At 35.8% G+C, this 17,087-nt stretch overlaps 1 protein-coding gene, 2 non-coding genes and 1 pseudogene across 4 annotated transcripts; all 4 read left to right on the top strand.

Annotated features, from left to right (window-relative positions):
* Positions 1-3,306: 3,306 nt before the first annotated feature.
* Positions 3,307-7,925, top strand: LOC110698731 (annotated as a pseudogene).
* An 820-nt stretch (positions 7,926-8,745) lies between these two features.
* On the top strand, positions 8,746-8,817 carry TRNAW-CCA. Its single transcript has one exon. It is a non-coding gene; the product is annotated as a tRNA-Trp (tRNA).
* Positions 8,818-10,143: 1,326 nt separating this feature from the next.
* Positions 10,144-10,231, top strand: TRNAY-GUA. The gene is given in 2 exon segments: positions 10,144-10,180; positions 10,196-10,231. It is a non-coding gene; the product is annotated as a tRNA-Tyr (tRNA).
* Positions 10,232-11,830: 1,599 nt separating this feature from the next.
* On the top strand, positions 11,831-16,811 carry LOC110698732 (E3 ubiquitin-protein ligase At1g63170-like). 2 transcript variants are annotated; one of them, XM_021876242.1, is made up of 6 exons: positions 11,831-12,096; positions 12,784-13,187; positions 13,281-13,578; positions 15,397-15,522; positions 15,600-15,891; positions 16,396-16,811. In XM_021876242.1, the coding sequence occupies exons 2-6, from the start codon at positions 12,929-12,931 to the stop codon at positions 16,636-16,638; spliced, it is 1,218 nt and encodes a 405-aa protein (XP_021731934.1). In that variant the 5' UTR covers positions 11,831-12,096; positions 12,784-12,928; the 3' UTR covers positions 16,639-16,811. The 2 variants fall into 2 exon arrangements, with proteins under 2 accessions (XP_021731934.1, XP_021731933.1); XM_021876241.1 differs by having other exon boundaries at positions 11,832-12,096; positions 12,784-13,578.
* The last annotated feature ends 276 nt before the right edge of the window (positions 16,812-17,087 follow it).

Genomic DNA, 17,087 nt, shown 5'->3' on the forward strand with positions numbered 1-17,087 from the left:
AGTAATGTTGGGGTATTGAAAAAGTAAGAGAGAGAGAGAGTGGTGGGTGGACATTTTTTTTGCTCACCATTGGGAGAGAAAATGTTAAAAAAATTTGCCCATAAGCAAAAGTGATTTGTTAAGAGAGAAAGTGGGTAGAGAGAGAGAGTAGGTGAGCATTTTTTTTGCTCACCATTGAGAGTGGTCTTAGTAATATTATTTTTTTGGGAAATTCTCCTTGGTAACACCCAATTTTTCATTTTTCTTAATGGTAAATTGGTCAAAAAGTTATATCAATAGTAACATTGTATTTTTTGTTACCAAAGATAATAACTATTTTTTTTAATAAAAATCATTAAACATGGTTAATATTTTTTTTTAATAATAAAATTATTTTTAAAATAATTTTGTTTTTTAAAAAATATTCAACACCTCCCCAACTTACCCAGCCACCACCTAACCAACTCTCCCTTGCCGCCGTCGCCTAGCTCCCCACCCACGCCGGCCAATCCCTCCTTCCCAAGTCAGCGACTTCAAAAAATCAGAAAACTCTACACCACCATCACCATCACTGTTAGTTTTACAACCACCAACTACATCAAAAACATCATCAGCCTCCGATGAATCATGAACGATTTCGACGGCGGCGATGGCAGAGCGTCGACGGCAGTAGCCGCCGGAGCACCGCTAAAATCACCCTCATTGCTCGACCATGAAGCCGCAACAATTTGCGCAACACTGATGTTGTACAGTTCTGGCGAGCCTAGGTGTTCAATTGCCGAACAAAGTGGAGGAAATCGCAACTATTACCGGAAAACGAAGCTCCGCAGCTGCTACCTTCTTCCCGGCCGGAATCCTGTCCCCACCCCGAATCGACCTCCCTTTCCCCTCCCCAACCCTGAATCTACCTCCCCTTCACCCTGAAAATCCCTCCAAACCCAAAACCCCCTACCTCGAACCCCCATCTGAAACCAACCATCAAACACAGCTCGAATTTCGCCATTTTTATACGAAGATCTGCAATCACATTCTCACATCAATCAACTTTGAATCACTAAAAAATTCAACATTTTCAAACAAATTATTGGTGCGGAAATCAGGGTTTCAGAAATTGCAATGTATGAGCTTGAACCTTGAGCTCGAGATCTGAGTTTTCATGGCGGTTTGAGGATTGATATGGAACGAGGAAGTTGAAGGAATTGAGTTGAAGACTAAGCAGGAACCATGGAAAATAGAGAAAAAGAAAGGGGAAAAATAGAGGAGAGAGAAAGGTGGGGGAGGCCGGCCACTAGCAAGGGTAGGGACTGGCCGCCGGCACGAGAGAGGGGGCTGGGCTCCGGCTCCGGCACCAGCGCTGACGGGGAGGGAGATGGCTGGTGGTTTTTTTTAAAACGGCTATTTCACCGAATGCCTGAGCACATTAATAATTCACCAAATGCCATTAAGGTTTTCAAAATTCACCAAATGCCACCGAGTTTTAAAAAAATTCACCGAGTGCCATTAATGACTTGCCACTTGTCACCTTCTGATTGGTCCGTTTAAAAAAAATATATTTAAACAAAAATTAAAAAAAAAACAAAAAAAACAGAAAACCCTTGAAACCACCCCAGCCACCACCCGTTCCCTGCCGCCGAACCCCGAAACCCTGCCGCAGGCGGTGCCGGCTGCCGCCGAAGCAAGCCCTCCCCCTCCCCTCCTCTATCCCGTCGCGAAACCCCTCCCCTCCTCTCCACCGCAACCAGTCACAGCGCCACCAACAATTCTCCACCTCTCCTCACCCTACCCCCATCAGCCCCCAAACCCAATTTACACCGCCCTAACCAAAGCTTCTCCAAACTCTTCGTTTCACCAATCACCGTCATCGTCGAATCCCGCAATTCCATCGCAGTAGACCAATCTAACGCCATCAAACCCCGACAATTCGCAACCAAAACCGCTAAACCATTTCAAGTGAAAGACTTCAACCTCGACAGATCAACTAACTAGATCGAACAAGTTTGTAGTTGAAGATGAAGTTTCCGCCATTGTTGGTGGTGCTGTGACTGGTTGTGGTGGAGAGGAGAGGTGGAGAATTGTTGGAGAGGAGGGGTTTCGCGACGGGAAAGAGGAGGGGAGGGGGAGGGCTTGCTTCGGCGGCGGCCGGCGCGCCTGCTGGTGAGGGTGCAGGTCGCCGGCGGCAGGGAACGGGTGGTGGAAGGGGTGGTTTCAAGGGTTGTCTGGTTTTTTTTTTTTTATAGTTTTTTTTTTAATTTTTGTTTAATTTTTTTTTAAACGGACCAATCAAAAGGTGACACATGGTAAGTGGTGGGGTCAACTAACAGTCGTCAGTCATTAATGGCACTCGGTGAATTTTTTTAAAACTCAGTGGCACTTGGTGAATTTTGAAAACCTTAATGACATTTGGTGAATTATTAAAGTGCTTAGTGGCATTTGGTGAAATAGCCGGGGTTTTTTTTTTCAAAAAAAGTTGTTAAAATAGTATTTAAATTATATTTATCTTTTTTTTTACTGTTAAAAAATAAAAATAACTAACTATAGCTAAAGATTCATTAAAAATTCATCATTAATGTTATATTAAACTTAATATCAAAAGTACAAGTTTACCAATGATAATAGGCTTTTTACAATTCACCATTGAGAAAAATAAAAAGTCTAGTGTTACCAAAGAGAATTTCCCTATTTTTTTCAGTCATTTTCCTAGATAACATTAAATGCAATTGAAATCATTTTAATTAATTTTATTTGTAGTTCTTTGAATAATTATATCCTTTCAATAAAAATAAAAATCTACAAAAAAAAACTTTGACAATACTTTTCTTTGTTTTGCTGTCTTTGGATTTTTATTTTTTTTATTTCTTAATCTTTTTGGTAACAATTTTAACATTAATACTATCGAGACAGACCATTTATGATCACCTCTAATGAAAACCTAACATATGTCTTTATAAATTTTTTTACATTGAATAATTAATTTAGAACGATACTTCATTTATAAATTCCACAATACAATAATTTCTTTTATTATTGACAATGTCTTATTCTTTAATAATTTCTATCATTGTTATAGGTTTGTGCCAATTTGTGTTTACAGATTACTATGAGCTATGTGATTAATTATATTTGATTAAGTTATTTGAATTTTCTGAAATAAATCAACTTTTTTTTAATAAAGAGTGGTTGAACTATAATATCTTTATAATTCTTTAAAAAGTTTAGTAATATCGTGCGTTGCAAGGGTACTAAACTAGTATAAATATATTTTGAAAAGGATAAGTGAATCTTGGGATTATGTGTGAATTTGGAGAGAATCTTGTATAAATTTGAATGATAAATAATTTTTTTTTAAAAAATTAGTAGAAAATTGATGTAACCGAGTCTAAAATCTGACGTGGATTTGGGGATAAATTCACCCTGGCCTGTATGAATGGGTTAACCCAAAGAACATTGTCTAAAAGTCAATTACTCAATTATAGTAGAAACTTAACTTAAATGTGTGTCTTCGACCTTCCTCTAATAAAGTTTTCTACTTTTACCCACCACCCTTCTGTCGTCCCTCCATTTAAGCCTACTCTGAATTCTCCATTGAAGCGGCTTCTGAGCTTTCTCTCCTCCGTTGAAAACAGCTTCTGAGGTTAGATTTTTTTTCTTGCTTTTTCTTCTCTTTTTTTTTTTTATTAGCCATCGAATATCAATTTCACAATCTAGGGTTTATCGTTAATTCAATTGTCATATATGAGTATTGTCAATTTAGGGTTCTTTCAAAGTTGATTATTGAACTATTAATTATGCTTACAGAAGTTTTGAAAGATTATAACAAACGATTTTGATGCTAGAATTTTGTTATGTGCAATTTGTGTTGATATTCTTAAGCCAGAAGAAATTTATGTGAATTTTCTTGCCTAGTTTGATGATTGGATCGACTTTGTTTGCCATCTTGCCAATATGTTGCAGGGTTTTGTTTATAACCCTTTAATGTTTGGACAGAACTATAAAAAATGGATCTTTTCTCCCACGCCCAAGGCGGTAGCCCCTTTTCCCCTAGCTAAGGGACGGCCTGGATAAATTTTTTCTATGACAATTTTATTTAGTTGAGGAAGACTAGCTGAATGCGATTTATTGTACGAGTATTTATTTACGAATCTTAAGATTTAGAACATTTGGAGGAGGGTTGGTGGTGTGGCAGTGTAGGTGTATTGTGCCATCAAATGCAGCTGAAATTCTGAATATCCCTTTAAATTATCTGTTGGGACTTCAAGTCGTTAAATAAGGGCTGGTGTCATTTCATGGAGTTCAATCACGGGTAAATTTTTATTGCATGATGTCTTGAGGACTGTACTATTGTAGCAATGCTAAGAGTTGAAATACAGGAGTGTAGATGTAATCATGTTGTTTTTCACTGTATGGTTTAGAGGATATCGTTCTGATCACGGTCATTCATCATCAATTCAGACTTGGGAATTTCTATTACTTGTATTGTATTAAAAGAATTATCACCTCTTATTAGAACCGCAGAAGCAATATAAGTGACAGTGGGCAAATCAAACACACATTGTTCACAGTTTTATCATGGTAGGGCTGTAGGAGATGTTTAATTTTGTAAGATGACCTTCGTCAATGAAACAAGTCTGTTATTATAAAGATTTTTTTTTCATTAAGGAAGTTGTAGTTGTGTGAAGTATGACTGCGTTTGTCAGAACCAACACTAACAACCCCCCCCCCCCCCCCCCCACATGCACTTTTGAAGTGCTGCCATATTTATCTGATGATGGAGAATTACAATCTAGGGTTTTATAATAACTCAAGATGAGGAAACTTATTCAATGGTCATGGCTAACTGCTTTTGGTCCTAGATCTTTGGGATAACATTTTCAGTAAATGTAAGCATATTAGTTCTAATAGAATTCATTTTGTGGATGAGTGCTCTTGGGAATTGTCTTTATACCTATGAACATGTGACTTCATTATCCTGCTGAAGGTCCCAAATGAGAATGCAACTATACCAAAATATATGGAGTGAGGGTCAGAGTCTTAAACACTTTGTGCTTGGATGGCGGCTTAAGATTATCCTCATGTAAACTTGTATTCCTTGGATTGGGTCATAGTTCATACTCTTAAGTCTTAATGGTGTGTTCTGTTACTGAATTTGGCACATCTTAATGTAGGTTAACTTAATTTATTGGAGTCTATTGTAGTTGCGAATTGAATTTATTGGTACGAATGGTACCTATTGGAACTTATGAGTCTGTAGTAAGTTAAAATAAGTTATGTATAAAACAATTCTATGGAACTTTGTCTTTATTCGGCTGTGACGAAGAAAAGATATTTGAAATGGTTGCAAAGACCTGCCATGTGCTTTAGTCTCTTAATGTGGCCCGAACCATAAGATGATTTTGTGTGGTTATACAGCCTTTTTTGTTGGCAAAGAACAAGAAGTTATTTGTATAAATAATGAATGACTAGCCCTTTTTTTTTCTTTTTTATTTATTTATTTATTTTTTTGTTTTTTTGCTGCAGCTATTGTTTCTGATGGGAAAGAAAAAATCTGATGATGCTGGAGGCACTTCAAAAGGTCAATCAGCTAGTTCTAAAGACGGGAGGAAAGAAAAGTTTTCTGTTTCAGCCATGCTTGCTAGCATGGATCAAAAGCCAGAGAAAACAAAAAAAGGCATCTGTGTCGAATAAACCCAAGCCAAAGACACAAGCTTCATCTTATACTGATGATATAGATCTTCCTCCATCAGATGATGATGATGATTACTATGGCTTAGAAGAAGAGCGACAGCTGGATGAGAAACAAAGCTCTTTACAGCAGCAGACAGAATCCAAGATGATTGGTGCTTCTATAACTGATAAAGAGTTGAAGAAACGAGAGAAAAAAGACATGCTGGCTGCTCAAGCTGCTGAACTTGCAAAAAGAGAGGCCTTGAAGGATGATCGTGATGCATTCACTGTTGTCATTGGAAGTCGGGCTTCTGTCCTCGAGGGCGGAGATGATGCTGATGCTAACGTCAAAGATATTACAATTGAGAACTTTTCAGTTTCCGCTCGGGGAAAAGAACTTTTAAAGAATGCATCATTAAAAATCTCTCATGGAAAGAGGTATGGTTTGGTTGGTCCCAATGGGATGGGGAAGTCTACCCTTTTGAAGCTTTTAGCCTGGAGAAAGATTCCAGTGCCTAAAAATATTGATGTTTTACTGGTTGAACAAGAAATAGTTGGTGATGACAGATCAGCACTTGAAGCAGTTGTTTCAGCCAATGAAGAATTGGTGAGACTGAGGAAAGAGGCTGCATCTTTGCAGAATGTTTCTTCTGTGGAGGATGGTGCCAATGATGATAATGGTGAGGATGATGCAGGTGAGAGACTTGCTGAATTATATGAGCAGCTGAATTTGTTGGATGCAGATGCCGCTGAGGCTCAGGCATCTAAAATTCTGGCTGGTTTAGGGTTCACCAAGGATATGCAGGAACGCCCTACCAAGTCATTCAGCGGAGGATGGAGAATGAGAATCTCCTTAGCCAGGGCACTATTTATGCAACCTACTCTTCTGTTGCTTGATGAACCAACCAACCATCTTGACCTTAGAGCAGTTCTTTGGTTAGAAGAGTATTTATGCCGATGGAAGAAAACTCTCATTGTTGTCTCCCATGACCGTGACTTCCTCAATACTGTCTGTAATGAGGTTATACATCTTCATGATATGAAACTTCATTTATACAGGGGTAATTTTGATGACTTCGAGAGTGGATATGAACAGCGTCGAAAAGAGATGAATAAAAAGTATGAGGTATATGAAAAGCAATTGAAAGCCGCGAAAAGGGCTGGAAACCAGGCTCAGCAGCAGAAGGTGAAAGAGAGAGCAAAGTTTGCAGCAGCAAAAGAAGTGTCAAAGAAAAAATCAAAAGGAAAAGTGGATGAAGATGAAGCAGTTCAAGAAGCCCCGAGCAAATGGAGAGATTACACAGTGGAGTTTCACTTCCCAGAACCCACTGAGCTCACTCCTCCACTACTTCAGCTCATTGAAGTCAGTTTTAGCTACCCTAACCGACCTGATTTCAGGCTTTCAAATGTTGATGTGGGTATCGATATGGGTACCCGTGTTGCTATAGTGGGGCCCAATGGTGCTGGCAAATCAACCCTGCTCAATCTTTTGGCAGGTGATTTAAGCCCTAGCGAAGGGGAGTCGAGGCAGAGTCAGAAGCTGAGGATAGGAAGGTATTCACAGCACTTTGTTGATCTTTTAACAATGGATGAAAACCCTGTTCAATATCTCCTTCGTTTACACCCTGACCAAGAAGGGATGAGCAAGCAAGAAGCTGTCCGAGCTAAGCTTGGGAAATTCGGGCTTTCTAGTCATAACCACCTTAGCCCGATAGCAAAATTATCAGGAGGTCAAAAAGCTCGGGTGGTTTTTACTTCCATATCAATGTCAAAGCCCCATATACTAATGTTAGATGAACCCACAAATCACTTGGATATGCAGAGTATCGATGCACTTGCTGACGCACTAGATGAATTCACCGGAGGTGTTGTGTTGGTTAGTCATGATTCTCGGCTGATTTCACGGGTTTGTGATGATGAAGAGAGGAGCCAGATTTGGATTGTCGATAATGGGACAGTGAGAACATTTCCTGGATCATTTGAGGAGTATAAGGAGGACCTTCAGAAGGAGATCAAGGCTGAAGTTGATGACTGAGAGACCTTTCCTGTATACTGTACTATATCTTGTTATAGCTCCTCGTTACATCCAAGTCAGAGGCTATTATAATGCTGCAATCTGAATTATCTGATTTATCTCCCATTTTTGCTTCTGTTTTGACAAGGAAGCAGATGAATTTTGCAATTTTTGCTTTTCTTGTTTCCATGTAATTTTTTTACTTATTCTTTACTGGATTTTCTACTGGAGTTAAATTATCAATTCAACTGCTGATAGTTTTTCTTTTAAAGTACTGTCTTCCGAATTGAATTACATGATTTACATCTGTATTTTACTGTAAAGCAAGCATAGAACGTGCAGATATAAGAAAATTTGCTAGAAGTTCTGAATTCTCAAGCCTTGAACTGTTACTTCAAAATCAGCAAATACAGTAATGATCTGCTAGGAGATGATTATGTTGATTAAAAAAAATTATGTTGGAGAAGTTATTGGGTTTTATTTTAGAAACGAGAGAGTAGCAAACTACCACAATATCCCCTACATTAGCTATATATGATGATATGAACATATGCTTATATGCAAAGTTATCAAAATCGGGATTCTACGGGCTCTCAGAGTCAAATCTTAAAATCGAATCTAGATTCTACGGACATGCATTATTAAGACGTCATATCCATATTTAATTGAATATATTTAAATTATGATTTTGAAACCTAATTATTAATAGAAAATAGTTGTTTACCCATTAAGCAACCACTTGTAAGGATTTCGCTAGTTAAGAAAATTACGTAAAATCAGGTAGAATCGTAAATCGAAACGTATGATATACATGAATCGTAAAATCGTAAGATTTTAAGATTTAAATCGAGATTTTAATAACAATGCTTATATGTAAAAAAAAAATATTTTGAAATTGGAAAATCAATCCAATTCCTAACACCGAGACATATATTTGATCAAACTTTGGACCATATCCATTTATAGATGACATTAGATGATTAAAATCGTTGTTCATAACTTAAATGATTCGAACTATTTAATTTCATTTTAGTGCAAGATGTAAAATTTAATTAGAATAAATAACAAATAAAGTGTAATAAATTCAACGGGGATCTGTGGCGCAATGGTAGCGCGTCTGACTCCAGATCAGAAGGTTGCGTGTTCGATTCACGTCAGGTTCAATATCCTGGTCCCGACAGATCATCTTTTTTTTTTTTTTTCTTTTTCTTTTTCTTTTATTAATACCATACTCTTTCTAAGTCTTTAATAAAACTTAAACAATTAAAGTTTAGCTTATTTGCAGTTTTTAAAAGTTCTGCTAAGAGAAATAATTAATCATACATTTAGTATGGAGTTAGGTAGATAATTGATATTTGAGAAAGTTTTTCATTTAAACAACTTTAAGTTTAGCTTTAAAAAAATTTATATACGTAGTAAAATACTTAATCTATTAATTTATACAAAAAAAGGTTTCCCTTTTTAATAACTTGAAGGTTAGCTAGTTTGCATTTTTTCGCTCAAAAGAAATAATTAATGCAGCAAATTGAAAATTAATACATTTACTCATTTGGTACTTACATGATTTAATGTACAAGACATTTGGTAACGAAAATGAAAAACTTTTTTTTTCTTCGATGTGGGTCTAAGGTTGACACCCCAACATTCGCTACCTACATGGTTTAAAGTACAAGACGTCTAAAAGAGCTTATGCATAGTTGAAATAATGCTTGGCACAATAGTATTTGAAAAAAACAATTATATTTGACTTTCTACACATGGCACTCGACCTATTGTCAAAGATATAAGAATAACTTTGACCATGTTTTCTTACTAATACATAAAAATCAATTATTGTTGTTGTTGCTGCTTCTATTGTAACAAGTGTGCTAATCAAAATGTTACAAGTATTCAGAAATGTAAGAAACAATTTATTCAAAAAAAAAAAAGAAAGAAACGTAAGAAACAATAATGAAAAACAATTCCACTTTTGAAAAATGCTAAAATTATCAATGCAACATTATCTATCCACTGAACTAGTCTTCCTAATATTATGCATATTAAACCTCTAGAATCAAATAATTGGTTACTGAATTCTTGATATATGTGTATCTGACCATTTTTTTTTAATGACAATCACAATTTAATATGAGTGGAAGAAGTAAACTAAAAAAAATATTATTGACAAAATGCCTACAACCCGCTCTAATGTCATGGACAAACCAAGTAAGGAGGCCAAAAAAGATTCCATATTAAAACTTTAAAATTAAAATTACCAATGTGAGTCACAAATGAAATAAAATGAATTTCAAGTCGAGACAACCCAAGCTATTTTAATTACTGATAACAAAGGCATGAACTTTGGGGTTTCATCTTTACCTATTTATAGTCTTGGTATTAGTGGTAAACTGGTAATCAAATTAATTTAAGATGTAGACCATCTTTGTCGTCAATTACATTTGTACTTGAACAATATTCATTACATTTGTCAACCAATGAGAAACAGCGATCCGACCTTAGCTCAGTTGGCAGAGCGGAAGACTGTAGTGGTTTACACAGCTAATCTTTAGGTCGCTGGTTCGATTCCGGCAGGTCGGATTTTTTTCCTCTTTTAATTTTTCTTTGGTTGATCAGTCAGTTAAGGTACTTTATTGCTGATATCAACTTTTCATATTTTTTTTTTTTTGGGAAAGAATTAACCGTTAGTTTCAACATGGAGAATTAAGAAAGTGTTTCTTGTTTTCTGCCCTTTTTTTTCAACTTCAATGAATAATACAAAATATTAGGTTATAGCCTTATAGGTAAGACTTTATTATTACTAGTATTTATGCACACGATACATGCTCAAAATTTTCGGTAAGTAGTATCAAATTAGCTATCGAGCTTTATTATTTTCTCCGTTCAAAATTAGATGATATGTTTTTTTTTATCTTGTTTGTCAACTCATAAATTCAATTGTAATTAGCTCTAATTATCAATATGTAAAAATTATAGAAATATATAATTTGAAATTACATGTTGAGAAGAATCTAATAAGATCTCACATGACCATATTTTTTCTTATGCATTAAAATTAGTAAAGAAAGACAAAGTAGAGTTTGCGAATTATGTTAAAAGTCAAAACATGTATCAATTAAGAGGAGATATCAAGGGAGCTATGGTTCTCACAGACTTGCTCAACACCAAAAGGAAAAAATCTAGCTTGATGATAAGCAACTAAGTTGTCATCCCTTTTGACACCAAGGTTAAAAAGAGTCCTCTAATAAATGACGTCGTTCTAAAACAGCTCGAGTAGGGATCATGTTGGTGCATTATTTCCATAAGAGATGACAGATTTTATCTTGGTGAAACATCAAGGCTCCAAATTTCTATATGATCGTGTTGGATTAGCCTGAATTACCACTTTAGGCAAAACTTCCTTCCTTGCTTTGGACAATAATTTCTCCTCCCATCCTTAAAGTTTCTTCTAAACTCTATCGATTAGAAGTTAGGTCCCCAAAAGTTATCTTCTTTATTCTTCTAATAATTGACGGATCCCCAAATATTTCTTGTGCTCATCTACTTGTCTCATTTTCAAATTACCAATCTTTTTTTTTAAATTATATTTTTTTATAACACAAACAACACACCAATTAACTCTTTGTGATCAATACTTACCTCGTTACTAAACCTAAACTTTTTCTAATAATAAACAATAATCAAATACAACACTATTGACTTATATGAAGATGAATTTGTCATTGAAGTATTAACAAAGAACACAAAAAACCAATGAACAGTTATTATTTTGGATAGAATGGAATAAATAATTTACTTGCAACAAAATTTTCCTTTGCTATGTTAACCAAAAAAAAAAAAAAAAAAAAAGAAGAAATTATAATTAATTGAACTGGACTTCCATATTAACAATATCAACAAGGAACAATTTAAAAAGAATTTTTTTTAAAAAAAAATTAAAGTAATTAGAAATTTCATTACAAAATGACCCAAATTATCTAAGTCAAATTGTCAGTTTCTCAGAAAGTCCTACTTTCAGGTACAATTTATGTTACTCGTACTTTGTATTTTATTTCAAGTATCTATGTAAAATTTTTGTCATTAAACACATTAGTGGAACATACATTTGAAAACTTCATTATAGGCCAAAATACTTTCTTTCACAAAATATCTAATTTAGACACCCATACACATATCCAAATCAGACACAAGCACCCGAGTTCAAGTAACATACTAACATAGGGCACACTAAATTCTATGGTTGAGGCAATTGGGTAAGATAACATTAACAAACATAGTACTGCCGTTATAAAGCTTGTATTCAGCCCCTTTTTCTATGTTTTGCGTCATAGTGTGAAGTAGGAATACTCAAACCAAAAGCTGCTACGTATTTTGCAAAAGCTTAATTACCCAGAAGGCCAGAATGAGTATCAGCTCAGAAATCTGAAACTTGTCTGACCAAATTTGTAAGATTCCCATCATTTTTTCTAATTTTATCTACGGAGTACTTTTTTTTAGCATCTATTACTTTTCTTTCTGTTTTCTTGCTTGATTTTATTCTGTATCTTCTGCTTAATTTAGCACAATTTGCTCGGATTATGCCTTTTTGTAGTGTTTCAGCTCAACTTTTTTACTGTTGAAGTTCATCGAATTTGTAGTTTCTCAGGAATTGTGCACTTTCCCACTGATGGGTTTGTGCTTAGCTCGAATTAATGTAATGGGGTTTTATAACACAACGATTTATTTAATTATTTTTGTATTTTTTTGTTGGGTTTAATTGGAAAATTTTCTGTGAAATTTTATCTTATAAGATTGGGGTTTATGTTAATTTATGGAATGAGATTTAGTTGTTGCTTAATATATGGATCTGCAATAACCCATTTTGGATTTCTGGGAAAAAAGGTAAAAAAAAAAAAATGGGGTGAGGATTCTTGTAAATTTGCAGAAATAGAAAATGGTAACCTCTTCATTAAGCAATTATTGTTTGAGAACATGTGAAATTGTTTGTTTTTTAGAGTAGTTTTTGTTTGGTGTGTGAAATTCTGGTTGAGTGATAGATTTATCACAATACTTGTGGTCTTGTATTTGCTGCCCTTTTAGTCTTTGTTTGGCTGTTCAAGCACATTGAAGGTCCTATATTTTGCTGGTGCTAGGTGTTCAGCGATGTCTGGTGACTGATGCAGAACGCAAGCCGAGTCTACTTGTAAAAGGAGAGAAGTTGAAAGGCATAGAGAAAGTATAAATATACCGGGCTCTCTATGCTACGCCCATCCTACTCGCTTTTGTTTTCAGATTTAGATGGGCATTCCCCTGCTGGCATTACATAGTGAGACATCCAGAGACCAGTTCCCTTTACTTATGGAGCGTTTGGAAGATCGTGAAGGCCATCAGCATGTGATTGATATTGCTGTAGTTAATGATGCTCCTTCAAGTATATCGAATCAAGCAGAATCTCATGATACTGTAGATAGACCTTCAAGTAGTACACAACAAACCAACTCACCACAGTCTTCTTCCGGAAGAAATAGCTCTGGAAACCCCTCTTATGTGGGGAGAGGTGATTCTTATGGTTACACAAGCCCATTGAATTCTGGTCTATGGATCTCAGTTGAGCTGATTGTCACTCTTGCTCAAATTGTTGCTTCTGTAGTTATTCTGTCCTTGTCAAGATATAAGAGTTCAGATGCCCCGCTATTTGCATGGGTTGTGGGCTATGCATGTGGTTGTCTTGCAACACTTCCTATTCTTTATTGGCGTCTTCGCAATTGCAGCCGTGGTCGTGATCGTGATCGTGATCGATTTTCAGTTCAAGCACATCAGAGCTCCTCAGAGAGTGTCACTGCTGAAGCTACTGTGTCCACATCACCTCTAAGTCAAGAAGTAAATAGCCATGACAATTCACGTATAGTTGCTAGAAACAGTCAATTGAGACGAAGAATTAGTGTACGGTAAGCTATTTCTTTCATTTCAAAAGGTTATCTTGGCCGATTGGGCAAGTGCTAAAATATGGTATGTCTAGTCTTGAGTAGCTTCTTTATTAATCTTAGCTGCCTTTACGCCATAAAGATGCTTATCAGGAAAAGAGAAAAGAGTAAACATCTATTTGATTGAGTTAGTAGCTCAGTTATGATGAAATCTTTTTATTGATGCCTTGTCATAAATGATATGATCTGCAACGTTCTGATTTGGTTAATAGAGCATATGTGTTCTTAGATGCAATCTTTCTTCTAATTGAAAGTTGCTTTTTCACTTACATGCATTTTAGTCAACATTGTTTATAATTATTGACGATTAAAATCTCTAAGGAAAATCTACAGCAAGTGTAGTAGGGCTAGTTTATAGAAAACATTTCATTAACTTCTCTGTTATTTAGGGAATTTTCAATTTTCTAGATAGTATAACCATGCTGTTGATGAGTGTTTCATTCTTTGGTGCTACTACTACTGCATGTAGGTTTCCCTGTTTCAGCATGTCTTGCTTTTTTCTTTTAATTGACCAATTCTCTATCATTTGAATAATCCAAAAAGTGGCTGTCCTTAATGAGGTCGAACCAGAATGTGTGCATTTTATTTCATTATTTGTTAAAAAAATTCCCTTATAGAGCAAGGGGAGGGCAAGAATAACTGAATAAATTGGACTACACTAGTCACTTGGAATGAACTGGATGTTGATGCCAATGATGAGAGAATTACAGAGGGGGTTCGCTCACAATATGAGATGATGTAGTTAATGATGTACTGATGTAGTTAATCTATGCAAATTTCTTGAAGATCTAATTGGTAGTTTAGAGTTTAGCGCTTAAGATGGTTGCCCTTTATCATGTGCTGACTGCTGACTAAGTTGAACCATATACAGTGTGCAACATTTGAAGTCTATGCTGTTCTGATGTTTTGTGTAACCTCCATGTTATCCATGTTTTTTACTCAAATTTGAAATATATATAGAAAACTAGGATGACTGATGCTGAGTTATTGAGTTCGCAAAAACTGTGCATGATAAATTTTTGGCTTGTACTTTAGACTTTCCAAGCTTTGAAACATCATGGCTCATAACTTTTGTGGTTGAATGATTAGTATATCTGGTGGATTGGAGGGATTCACTGGTGGATCATGGATGCAAGGAAGGAAATCCAAAGGATATCTTTGTGCTGTCAATTCTGTTTATTTCCTTATTTTAACTCTGCCGCTGAAAGACAATAAATAACAGAGGCAACAATTTAATTATTTTTAGTAGTCAAGGAGACCTCTTCCCTCTGGTGGATTGGCTTTTATAGTAGTCAAGCAGACCTTAGAGAACTATGAACCAAAAAAAAAAACTGTTTTCATGTGTGAATCTAAATCATTTTTCCGGATTACTGCGTCTTGCAAAAGCTTGAGAGCTTCAGGTTGATTATTACCCTTACTGAGGTCTTCCAAATAGGATGGAGTTGAAAGGACATAAATCCAGCCTATGTTGGCGGGCATACATGGAGTGAAATTTTTTTTCTAATCATTTCCAAATACTATTTTATGGCATATGCATCACTAAGTGAAGGGAATGGTAATGGTAATGGTAAAATGGATACAGTAAAAAGGAAAGTAGAAATAGTAAAGCTCAGAGTGGGGAATAAGGATATCCAGTCAATAAAATAGCTGGCCAATATCTAAACTAGGATGAATATGCAGCCTATAAATTTTCAGGTCTTGGGTAAGATTTTTGGTCAATTTCTTTGTAAGTTGACATAAAATGATTTTGTCATTACTTAATAAGAAACTTTTCATTTGCAGACTCAATGGAGTAGTGGATCACTTCAAGATGGCCTTGGACTGCTTCTTTGCAGTGTGGTTTGTTGTGGGTAATGTGTGGATTTTTGGGGCACATTCCTCTCCTTCAGTAGCTCCAAAGCTGTATAGGTACATAACCTTAATTAGTATCCATCAATCTTCTACATCTTTATACCTCATGTGAACTGTCTTTGTGCCCTATGCAGGTTATGTATAGTTTTCCTTACCTTCAGCTGCATTGGGTATGCGTTGCCATTTCTATTATGTGCTACCATATTCTGCTGCTTGCCCTGTATTATTTCAGTAATGGGTATTCGAGAAGATCTCTCAAAACCCAGAGGAGCAAGTATAGAAACTATTGATGCTCTACCGACCTACAAATTTAAGTCAAGAAAAAATGGGAGCATTGATGATGAACAGATATGCTTGAAGGCTAGCAAAGATGACATTTTGTCTGATGGAGCTCAGAATGAGTGTGTCATATCTGGAGAAGATGCTGTAAGTGTCGTGTAATTTGTTTCAATCGATTCTTCATTTATGATTTTATAATCATGGTTGGGGTTAAATAAATTTGGATTAGAAAGCTTAAAGTAATTTGCTAATCATCTGGTTGATGGAGGGGCAATAGGAGGATAAATGACAGGTAAGATAAATGTTCTTACTCTGATCTTTTGAAGGAATACATATGGGAGTACTAGTATAGTAGTATTGACATAGAAGTTAATTTTACATATCCATGCCACAAGGTCACAGATTAGTGATCGTTCACAGTGACGTTCTAGATCCCATTAACTTACAAACCACTTGTAGATTGACCGTGTAGCACTCGAAAGGAAATTTTTTTACTAAGCTGAATAATGTAATGTTCCTCTTCTTCTTCCGCATACTTGAGCTCATGTTTCCAATTCTTCTTTCTGTTTAATAATCGTACAGCTTGTCTGTTTTGTGAATTTTCAACTTAGAATTAGCTACTCATGGTTTCCCTCTTAAATTTGGATGCAGCTTTGTTGTATTTGCTTGGCAGCCTATGTGGACAATGACGAGTTAAGGGAACTGCCTTGCACCCATCTATTTCACACGGAGTGTGTGGACAAATGGTTGAAGATCAATGCTTCATGTCCTCTATGCAAGCTTGAGATTGGTGAGGATAGAACTAGGGCCTTGTCATCCAGCCGAAACAACAGCATGCGACAAAATGTGAATGGTGAAGGCGATCTCAGTTTAACCTCCTCCAATAATCCGTAGTGTCAAATGTTATATACTACATATGTAATACCAACCTTCTTCTTTTGAAAAGTTCACTATGACCAGTTTTCAGCTTTGTAAAAATTTGTGATTAATAGTACAGAGAGAGACTGGTCTCGAATATATTGAATGAGCTTGGATTACATTATGAAAATGCGACTTAATTGTCTCAATCCGTACATTCAAAAGTTTATGATCAATTCGTGTTGATTGAAGAAAGTTTTCAGACAGCTAACAAGAGCCTAGGCAGAGTCTGGAATTCTATCTATCACCATTATTGCTGTTACTATGAACTATTTTCTTAACCATTCAATCTAAGGTTAGGGCGCTCGGGACTCGGATATGTTCATACCTGAAGAAGACCCAGGCCGGGCAACCTTCTTTGTGCAATCATACCTCAGGTAAAGTTCAGGCACTACTAATCTCACTGAACTGCTACATCATGCTTT

Source organism: Chenopodium quinoa, unplaced genomic scaffold (assembly GCF_001683475.1).
Source record: "Chenopodium quinoa cultivar QQ74 unplaced genomic scaffold, ASM168347v1, whole genome shotgun sequence".
In the NCBI taxonomy this organism is placed as follows: domain Eukaryota; kingdom Viridiplantae; phylum Streptophyta; class Magnoliopsida; order Caryophyllales; family Amaranthaceae; genus Chenopodium; species Chenopodium quinoa.